At 38.1% G+C, this 11,534-nt stretch overlaps 2 protein-coding genes across 3 annotated transcripts in view; one reads left to right on the forward strand and one right to left on the reverse strand.

Moving 5' to 3' along the window:
• The window catches only part of LOC106879982 (potassium voltage-gated channel subfamily KQT member 1), a 241,425-nt gene extending 237,310 nt beyond the window's left edge, over nucleotides 1-4,115 (forward strand). Inside the window, exon 16 of the mRNA XM_052975494.1 lies at nucleotides 1,525-4,115. Coding sequence (XP_052831454.1) covers nucleotides 1,525-1,575 — 51 coding nt within the window. The 3' untranslated portion in view covers nucleotides 1,576-4,115. The remainder of the gene's footprint in view (nucleotides 1-1,524) is intronic.
• Nucleotides 4,116-6,670: 2,555 nt separating this feature from the next.
• Nucleotides 6,671-11,534, reverse strand: part of LOC106879984 (dehydrogenase/reductase SDR family member 6) — an 89,963-nt gene continuing 85,099 nt past the window's right edge. For both annotated transcript variants that reach the window (XM_014929757.2, XM_014929756.2), the window contains exons 8-10: nucleotides 9,869-9,927; nucleotides 9,032-9,124; nucleotides 6,671-6,831 (exon numbers count right to left, since the gene is read on the reverse strand). In XM_014929757.2, the coding sequence (XP_014785243.1) occupies nucleotides 6,778-6,831; nucleotides 9,032-9,124; nucleotides 9,869-9,927 (206 nt within the window). In that variant the 3' untranslated portion in view covers nucleotides 6,671-6,777. The remainder of the gene's footprint in view (nucleotides 6,832-9,031; nucleotides 9,125-9,868; nucleotides 9,928-11,534) is intronic.

Raw genomic sequence — 11,534 nt, forward strand, 5'->3', positions numbered from 1 at the left:
AAATATGTTGGATGATGCAGTTGCAGTTCCATTATCCAAGGAAAGTGCTATATAGAATGGGTAGAGACGCTCCTTGTCCATGGTATGTAAATTCCGATAGGAGTTCATATTTTGTTATTACAAATGGATAGTTTGGAGATATTAATTCCATGTGCTGTTCATTCAAAGGGGTCTTGTATAAACAGCACATGGAATTAATATCTCCAAACTATCCATTTGTAATAACAAAATATGAACTCCTATCGGAATTTACATACCATGGACAAGGAGCCTCTCTACCCATTCTACATAGCACTTTCCTTGGATAATGGAACTGCAACTGCAACATATATTTTTATTTTTATTCTCTTATTTCCCTTTATACTTCCTATATCTCTCACTTTCCAAGATAACTTCTCATATTGAACTCTATTATTTCCTTCTATTTAACTTTCTCATCGTCTCTGATGATGGGATATCCTTTATATCCCAGAAACAGCTGTAAGACTACCTTTCTTTTTATAAATGCCCTAGTAATTTCACACTGCCTTGGCTTTATTGTCTCATTTTATTTAACACACACACACACACACACACACACACACACACACACGCACACTCATGCAAACATTTTATTTGACATTTGTTAATCTTTCTATTTGATTTATTTTCTGTTTTTACTATAAAAGATTTTTATCTTTTTATTGTTTTTTTAACTTTCTTTAATCTATAAACGTCCCTTTTCTATGCTCTATTGGACGCTTTTAACCGAGCAGAGTATCGGAGGTTATCAGACTTTGAATATATCCCGAGTCACAAATTATGCTGAAACAATACTCCCTTCTGTGATTATCGAGAAGATGGTAGAAAAGGCGTGTGATTCGGTGTTCATTAAAATACCTGGTGGTTCGTACCTGGTGAAGAATCAGATTACATCATAAATTATGAAGTATCTGCACTCATAATAAGATTATTTTTCAGCCTCGGAATCGTACATGTGCTTAATTGCATTTGTCCATTACCTTTGTATTGTATGTTATTTATCGCTTAATGCTCAACGTAAGTTGCTACTGAATCTGGAACCGTTAGTAAGATTACTCTATTAATTTTGATATGCATGTATATATATATATATATATATATATATATATATATATATATATATATATATATATATATATATAGATATGCAGGGCAGGGAATCGTCAATTAGTAATAAAATTAATAATTAACAATTTTGCCGGGTAGCTCAGTATGAAAAAACCTTTTCGGTAAAAAACATTTATAATCATAAATATATAGGGATTGACAGTAACCTGCTTCTCCAACATACTGAGAATTCAGAAATAGCAGTCAAAGAACTACTGTTCTGTGTGTATCAAAAATATCGCTATCAATCTGGAGTAATAATTTGTAGCTTTGAAATCAGTAGTTCTTTGACTGCTATTTCTGAATTCTCAGTATGTTGGAGAAGCAGGTTACTGTCAATCCCTATATATTTATGATTATATATATATATATATATAGGACTTCTTTCTGTTTCAGTTTTCGTCTACCAAATCCACTCACAAAGCTCTAGTCGGCTCGAGACTATAGTAGGAGACATTTGCCCAAGGTGCCATGCAGTGGAATCGAACCCGGAACTACGTGGCTGGTAAATGTGCAGGTATAGGTGTATGAATAAAAAAAGTGCACTTGTTTGTTTACATCTTTGCTAATCTACACTCTTCACTTAGTTTAGATTTCCCGCATCACAAAATCACCTACTGACTTTTCACCTTCGAAGAGGTGTGGACAAAGGGAGTCCTTAAATGGAAAAAAGAAACAAAAAACAAACAAAAAAGACATAATGGCAACCACCTTTGAAAAAAAAAAAACATTCAATAATATATTTTTCTAACCCAAGCTAGCATAGAAAAGGGGATATAAAACAAATAAACGAACGAATACACACGCACGCGCGTGTGTACATATATAGTGTCTGCAGTGGTGGTTAGACTGGGATCGATTGAGACATGTGGTTGATGAATAAGGCTGAAGTGCTCTTTCCAGCATTCGAGACAGGCGGTTTCTGTTGTGATGACGTTGCCATAGTATCCTTCCCCAGGGCTGTCCTGAACGGGGAACCGGTACGAGCTCTACAGAGCATGGTGAACACCAACCTGATGTCGTTGTTCCTTGCCTGCAGGTGCTCGGCTTCTTCCGCCCAAAACTTCTCCCCGTCAACTGTGATGACCTTGTAAATCCGGTTGAGCTGGCGGTACTCATTCGTGTCGTCGTGCAAACGAGCCTTGCGACGGCATTTCTTTGCCTTTAGCGTTCGCAAGGAAATCCAGGGCTGCTTGGGAAGGGGTCTTGAGTTTACCAGGACGTCATGGGTAGACTGGTTGACGCTTGATTTGAAGATCTCTAAATTGTCACTCTCATCCTCGACCAGGGCACTGAAGCGAATATAGAAGCAATGTTGGGATCACGAAAATAAGAAGAGTCAGGGTGGGGCTGGTACTTGGTGGCACGATCTGTCCGCAACTTCAGCTTGAGTTTTGCAGCCAGCAATCTATAGTCGGTATTGCCGAGTTGAGCTCCTCTATAGACCCACCAGTTGGTGACAAATGATATCCAGCGGCGGGAGATGATGTGGTCGATCGCTATCCGGACCGTGCCAAGTCCAGCAATGGCTAAGTTTGTGGTAGAACCAGGTGTCGGCGATATAGAGGTTGTTGTAGTGGCATAGGAATAGCAGACGATTATCATTGTCATTGGTAGATGGAGCGGCGAAAGTTGTGCCAATGGGTTGAGTTTGGAGTGGGTTGATTGAAGGGAGTCTGGGGTGAAAGGAGATTGGCGTCCGTCAAGATCGTTATGTCGTGGGGGGTGGGATTTGTCCTAAAACCTGTTGGGGTTGGTTGTAGTAATCATCCTTGACTGTGTCCTCTGCGACGTCTGTAGGCATCTTCTCGTGTCCATGGTGAAAACGGGCGGACAGCAAGCATAGCTCACCAGGTTGCAGCTGATGTGCGACTTGCAGACGTGCATGAGTGTAGTAGTCTCCTGCGATGAGCCCACCACTGCCGGGCCAGCGTGTTTCGCAGAGTCCTGCCAAGGTGATGTTGTAGCGGGGTAGCTCTCGGACCGCCTTTATATCGTCTTCGTTGACCTCAAAGCGACATTCGACATGGTCGACCTCGCATCCCTCTGGAAAATTCTGAAGCTCGTCGGCGCGCCACTCTACGTCACTGTCCTGCCCCAATGGCAATGCCGAGAGCTGCGTGCGGGTGAACGGAAAGGATTCTGACTGGCTTCTCATCGACAGCGGGGTCAGACAGGGCTGCGTGGCTTCCCCCCGACCTTTTCAACTGTGTCATCAATTATCTGATGATCAATCTTTGGGAGTGAGTTTCTGGCATTACCTACGGGAACTACCACTTTATCGACCGGGAGTGTGCGGACGATAACCACCCTAATCATCAACTCGATTGACCTGCTCAGGGACTCACTAACCAGATACTAACCGAGAGGAATCAACAAAGCTTGGCCTTCAAGTGAGCTAGGCGAAGACCAAGCCGATGCATGTCGACATTGATATAAATATATATTTATTTATCGATATGTGTGTGTGTGTGTGTGTGTGTGTATGTACGTATGTTTGTATGTGTGCGTGAATAGTTGTATATGTGTATACATCCATACATATACTCATAAATATGCATACACACATTCACATTTGTGAAAGAAATTTATCTCACAAAGGGAAACAATAAAAATGGGGAAAATGTGTTTCTTTTATACAAATTTGTCTATTCTACGGAGAAATGGATGAAAATAAAAAATCGGTGTTTCTTGAACACGGATTTCATTTGGCTATGGTTTGGCATCTGGCAAAAAGGATGTTCCTTAAATATAAAACGTCATCTGTAAGCTATTTTTATCACAAATTTCAATATTTTTTCTGTTTTTGTAATTTTTTTGTCAATCACCTGAATATTTTGTAAAATTTTCATTGGATATTTTTGCAGTGAAATCCACCAATCTTTGCACTTTATAGCTTCCCTAATGAACATTCAAAATTAGCATGTTTACGTGTAAGAATAGAAACATGTACATCAGTTATCAATAAAATCTGTATTCATAGCTTGCTCTTCTTTGCATTCTGTCTTTATTCAAATTCCTATTTGTTTAACTCTACTTTTTGTCTTTCTATCTGTCTGTCTGCCTATTGTTTGTTTGCAGAATGACTTCGATCTTTCCTACACCAGATCAGACTACATGTCTTCTATCTCAATGTCGGAGAAACTTCTGACAAACAAGACCCCTTCGAGGGCCTGAGTCACGGGTTATCTTATTTGACCCCTTCCTCGAGCCAGAGTTCAGCACTCTGGGCTACTTTACAAAATTTACTAAGGCAAGTTGAGCCAATTCAACCTCTGGAAAATTTAACATCACCTAGACAGAAATTTCTGCACTCCGGTTGCATTGCTCAATTGACAGAAAGCTGTGAGCTCTCGACTACTTGAGAGGAACTGGGAAAAACACATCTGAATGACGGCAGTCGCACATGTTTACCGTCAAGGAATTGATGCATCAACAGCATATCCAACCCTGCAACAGATACTGACAACAAATGGGGTGTCTGACCAGTGGAATACGTCCTTCGATGAAAATCGAAGAGCAGACTCCAGTCTGCATGAACTGAAACAAGGCACGGTAGTCAGGCGATATTAAAAGACGTTGGGACGATATCATAAGATAGTGAGGCGATCTTGACGTTTGCCACCATTTTCCGACTTTTCGTAGATAGTTTTCTCTCAACCTATTTCTGAGCAAAGTAAGCCACTCTGCTCGTTTCCTTATCCTAATTCTTCCTCACTTGGAGATCTGGACCGAACCAACTGAAAGGAATTTAACAGTCCCATCTGTCCAGCGCTCTACAACGTTTATGCCTCTCCAGATATCGAGCTGCAACGCCACCGACTTTACATCGCTGATTTTGCCCTGTTACCGTCTCGTACTCTGTTACAGCGGTTCCAATCCTCGGTATTCTTGATACCCAACGTTATTATAGTGGGCAACCATTCGCATATACCAGTGCAGAGCATCCTAGTTCGCGTTGGATGCCCTTCAATGTTTCTAGTTTTTGGAATACTCACATGAAGAAGAAACGAAAGGAGGTAACCTCGAGGGACCGAGCATGTGATGCTGAATTGTTATGATAGTTGAGCTGCCTTTTTCTCCCTGAACATCAAGCTGATATTGTTCTAAATTGCGGTGACCCAGCGAAGAAACCAGTTGCTTTGGGGACAGCCATCATGTGTTAGTGGTCTATCGAAAGCTTTCGAGTGATCTAAGTCATTTAGGACCCCGTCTGTGTCAGGTTCTTTATAGATCCTCTCTGAAGTAAAGGTTGTGATTGATCTGTTCGGAACATTACATGTTTGCGTATCACCAAAAAGCTACTAGTCGGAATAGCCTTCACTGGTGGTCACGTCCAGACTCATCATCTTAGTTCCAGGAAGGTATATCGTATTTCGTAATCCAGATCTTCCCAAACAACACAGCGACTCTCCTTCATGATTTCCGTCCACTTGGAGATGCGTGCACCCGTGGCTGTCATCGATGGTGTCTCGGAAATTATGTTCTCACTGATGGTCACTGCATCTATGAACAGCGATCTATGGTAGTCGAGCAGGTGACTTTGCTTCCGAGACCATGACCGTCGTGCTTTGCTCCGTATTATGTTTGACTAGATGGAACGCTTGCTCTTCCGCTTCTTGTAAAGGGAATGTGTCCTGCTGGTCAGACAGCCCATTTGCTGTCAGCATCCGCTGCGTGAAGGACTGGCATGCCCTGGCTGATGATACGCGCACATGTGTTGAGGCTGCTACAATTCAGTGCAGATGGGCAGTGCATGCTAGAATGCAATATGATCGCATTCTGAAAATTCTTTTGCATGGTCAACAAATAGAGGGATTTGTGGTAAAGGAAGACCCCCCTGCTAAGGTATCACGATAAGAGCAATCACTAAAATCCCGACAGCTTAATTTAACCTCTTGAGAAAGTTACGATCTAGATTGATCTATATGATGTAAAATGTATCATGATGCATCTAAACAATTTGAGTTGAAGAAATAGAACAATAGAACTTTATCTTGTAATCAACAGACATATTTGTCGAATTCTAGGCAAAATCAAAATCATCATTGTGACCTCATAGCAAACTCCATCGCAAAGAGATGCAGTGTCTTTTTAAAACCCTTTTGAAAAAAATTTTAATCTTTTCTTTTAAATACTCATACATCGAAATCGATGCGAGTGACCATCATCATCGTCATTATTATTACAAAGACCATGGATTGACGAATCTGTAAAACATCTTACAGCACTTAATTCGATCCAAAATTGAAGACTTTAAGTCCAAGATCCCACTAGAAATGAGTTTTCATCATCCAACAGTTTAGATTCAGGTCACCCTTGATCAAGAACACATATGACCAAAGACATTCCAGTCATGATCATCTCATCTCTCCTTTTCAGACATTTACCTTATCCAATACATTATCTCTTTTTTAAACATGACAGTGTGTCATTTTGCAGTTATTTTTGGAAGATCAGGCAACTAACGATCTTTCTGGCGTTGATGAAATCTGTACAAATTTAATGTCTAATTTCATTGAATATTAAAACTACTAAAATATATGTTTAATTTATTTATTCTCTATTGATTTTTACATTCACAAAAATTAGTGCTTTTGTTTTTTATAGTTGTAAGGATATTTCCAGAGACTGCTTAATCTTCACAGCTTATATGCTCCAACCGCCATCAATGATAAATTCTTGACCTGTGACAAATGCGGACTGAAAAGACAATAGATATTATACTCAATATTCGCAAAATTTTTGGTATACTCAATGATTTAAAATACTAACAATATTACTACTACTACTACTACTACTACTACTACTACTACTACTACTACTACTACTACTACTACTACTACTACTACTACTCAACAAATAATAATGATGATGATGATGCTTTTTTTTAACCACAAAGGGTTTATTTAAGAAAAGCATTAAGGAGGCACAGGGAAAAACGTTGAGTGTGTGTTGCTGTGAGGGTTTTGCGTTTAAACAGGTTTAACAAGAAAGAAAGAAAGAAAGAAAGAAAGAAAGAAAGAAAGAAAGAAAGAAAGAAAAGGAATAACATTTTAACAAATAAGGAGGATATGTTCGAGAGCTGCTCATGGAAAAATTGCATAAAACTACAGGTGCCCTGACTTCTGGGACTGGTGCTTTTTCTCAGTATTATCTCCGAATTACAGGCGTAAGCTCAGGGCAGGTGCGTTCACTCGCACCATGTTCACCACTCTCATCCACTTTTCAATAAAATGGCTGGAAGGCAACACTTCTCTCTCCTCCGTTATTTTTCTCTTCAAGTGAAACTTGAAAAAGTTGATGAGGGATTGACCAAAGAGGAAAGTGTTTGTCTTCAGCCCCTTCAATCGCGTCCATCATATTCGCTATGACCACGTGGTATATAGAAATTGCCTGCTTTTCCCGGTTAAAAGAAGGCGGCAGGATTAACAATGGATTGAGCTGATAGCCGGATCTGTTCTACACACGATAGCAGGTGTCCGACGTAAACCGTTTTCTTAGAAACTATGGAGACCAATCAGGAATTCAATAAACACTGCTGGATTGTTTACGAGCAGTCCTATGAAGCGTTCCTCCTTTGGGGAATTTTTTTGTTATAACTTATTTTATTATCGTTCTCACTGTTAACACGCTTCATTTTACGTATTCCCCACATTGTATTGTACGGTACCGTTCCCAATGCCTTTGGTGAACCTTTATTAGTGAATAAAGAAAACATTGTTGTTATTATTATTATTATCATTATAATTATTATTATTACTACCAACAACATCGACAACAACAATAATAGTTTCAAATTTTGGCACAAGGCCATCAATTTTAGGGAAGGAGGACGAAAGTAAGTAACCATGTTTAAACATAGTATTGGAAACGGCTGGAAACGCCAAAGTGCATCTTATGTGGGATTGCTATGATTATTTGCCCCGTTTTCTTTAAAACTATAGAGACCAGTCAGGAATTCAATAAGCACAGAAATCAAATATGATATAGCTTTTATGGTAAATAATTAAAAAAAACACGCTTATTTGACGCAATATTCCACAGTAAAATATTTCTTACATGACAGCTAAAACAAATTCAGTGTTTACAGTACAGTGATTCTGAAGTAATTAAAACAATACATTTAAAACAAATAAAAATGGTGTCCTATACAAGTTTTGACTCTGCATGATCTACAAACTATAAACCATGCAGAGTAAAAATTTGGAAGAATTAACTGTGACATACATCATGAAGCTAGAACACAGGCTTTTTGAAAAAGTAGTGATGTTAATAGGAAAACAACAAGTTTTACGTAGAGTCTATTGAAAATCACATAACGATTAAAATATTTTTACAAAGGGAACGAATTAACAATCAACTTGGTGCAACTCAAATACCCATTGAACTAACTGGGGAAGAGAGCAACAAGTGCAAATGTTTCTAGATAGGCTGTTAGATAACATAACATTTTTTCAGATATGCTACGAATTTTTTCCTTGCAATTAATGAATTTCACAATCATTGAAGATGACCTGTCAGAAGAATGGAGAAAGTTTATAATAGCAGCAATACCAAAGAAAGGAAACAGTAGTTTTCCAGAAAACCGAAGAACATCATCATAAATTGTGCAGCGACGTAAAACCTTTCAGTTTGGCCAAAATAAAAATACGGAATACACTCCGTAATTGAGAATATGCATCGACGTCTGCCACTGTTATAGAGTTTTCTCAGACATTTATTTGAATGTGTAAGCAGGGCAGAAATTCAAGATATCCTAAGTTTCTGTGATGTACCAAACTTTAGGTTCCTGTACGTAAAGTGCAATATACATGATCATACTATTTGCAATAGCAATGCATTTGAAACTTTCAGAACTATTTAATCTAGTGCAGCTCTTCAAATAGAATATCATACGTACCTCATCAGATGCCAAATAAATTATTAAATGAGCAATTTCGTCAGCGGTAGCCAATCTTCCCATCTTTTGACGTTCCAAGAAACTTGTCATTGCCTGATGAAGAGAGTGAAAACCCATTTTATACAAAATCGATATACAAGGCACTTATGCTGACTGCTTTTTCAGTAGAAAGACAGGTGCCGTGGGGCATAAAATGCATTTATGATATTATGCAAATTGTGCCTGTAGGGTGTATCTGAATCTTCTTTAGGGTGTAACATAAATAATATGACTTCGTAATCATTTATCAATGAGTAAATATACATACGAAGTCATATTATTTATGTTACACCCTAAAGAAGATTCAGATACACCCTACAGGCACAATTTGCATAATATCATAAATGCATTTTATGCCCCACGGCACCTGTCTTTCTACTGAAAAAGCAGTCAGCATAAGTGCCTTGTATATCGATTTTGTATAAATGTTACCGGTGTTTATATGCCTGCATGTATGAATTTGATATTCTCTATACCCTCTATCTTATTCTTATATTCCTTCCTCTTTCACGTAATATTCCCCCTCTCACTGGATTCCTCCTCATTTCCCTCATAACTCTCTCCGTAAGGAATGAATTTTCCCAGTCCATCTCATAGACAGGCTTTTGAAACTCTCACATCTCCATTCTTAATCAGTCTCACATTTCAATTTCTTTATTATCCCCTCTACCTACAACCAAAGCGACAATATTTTTTCACACTAAAAGCATGGGACGAAAACGTTGGATTATGCTACCCAATCAACCACTTAAACATTTACTTATCTCACACATACGCAATAAAAAATTGAAATATTACATTTTTTGCATCTGGTAAGGCTTCCACTCGGTCACGGAACGAAGGTGTATCTACAGTACCTGTGAATAACAAGATAAAACATATACACTAGAAAGGTAAAGCATAAAACTCCTTGAAGTGCACAAGGATTATATCTTAACCTATCAAAAGAGACAAAATTGTCATTCTCCAAATTGAAGGATGTATTCGAGGTTTCTATTCAAGTGGCAAGTGCATTCTCTGAATATATCGATTTTCTACTCTAACTAGTACACAATCTTCTACATTTTCTTTGTGAATTTTGCGTAGTTGGGTGATAAGGCAAACCGAAATATTTCCAGATTTGTCTCCAACACTTACTGAAATCCTTATAATTTGACAAATATATGTTTTTATAAATGGCATAATTATTTCTATTTGAGTTTAAATAGTCCTGGCATTGAATATGGGAACTAAGATGATGTTAAAGTATCCTATTTAATCTTTTTTTCCATCAGCATGAATCGCAGTTGCAGATCACTAGTTCATACTCTTTTACTTACATGCTAAACAGAAACAAAGGAGGTCTTACATTATATACATGCATGGATGGATAGAGACATACATATATATATATATATATATATATATATATGTATATATATATATATATATATATATATATATACACGTGTGTGTGTGTGTACGTGTGTACGTGCGGGTGTGCGGGGGGTGCATGTATGTGCGTGTGTGAGCGTGCGCGCACGCCTGTGTATTCTGAAAAATAACTGAACATCGACTTGAAGTCCTATCTTTAACGATCTGAGAACTAAACTCCCCATTTCATTGCTGAAGGATTAGATACTTTCCAGACCGTCTAACAAAACACACATCAAGGAATAGCTTGTGGTTTTTGAAACTGCCACACTTTAATGGGGAAACATCTTTAGTAAGCCGCTGGGCGATCCGAAGAGAGGATTCGAATATACGACTAGTACACTCCGGACCCTCCCTTACAAATAGTACATTACTAAATTGCCCTATCAACAATGGGGACATATACCTGCGGACATGCGTGGTGTTTAACTTACATCTGCTAAAAGCAATGTATCCTACATTTGAAGTACCATCAAACAACTGAACATCTATGCTAATGCCTCTGTCAAAAGACACCTGCAGAAATGTGAAACCCAAGAATTCAGGTTTCCATTGTTTCCACTGAACGTAATATTAGGGACCTGAGAATAAAAGAAGTTATCATCATTAGCAAGACCGAACTACGTATTAACTATAGAACCGAGCTACACGCAGCTAAATTGGCAATTATATCAATGTTATTCTGAACTTGCAAAGCAACACTCCATATAAACGTACGCATACACTTACAACAAAGCAGAAAAGTTAGCTCGGAACACTTAATCTCAGTAAATTTCCTGATGAAAAGAGTCTTAACCTCTGACTATCGAATTACAAGATAAAAGTACAAACATTTGACTTCTTTTATATCTCATAACTCACATTATTTTTGGCTTTTTAAAAAGTAAAATCTTGCAAATAAATACATACATACAAATGTGTGAGCGTATGTGGACACACGTGCATTTATAGATATGTATGTATGTATGTATGTACGTATGTATATATATATATATATGTGCATGTATATATATATATATATATATATATATATATATATATATATATATAT

This window comes from Octopus bimaculoides, chromosome 21, assembly GCF_001194135.2.
Source record: "Octopus bimaculoides isolate UCB-OBI-ISO-001 chromosome 21, ASM119413v2, whole genome shotgun sequence".
NCBI classification, from domain to species: domain Eukaryota; kingdom Metazoa; phylum Mollusca; class Cephalopoda; order Octopoda; family Octopodidae; genus Octopus; species Octopus bimaculoides.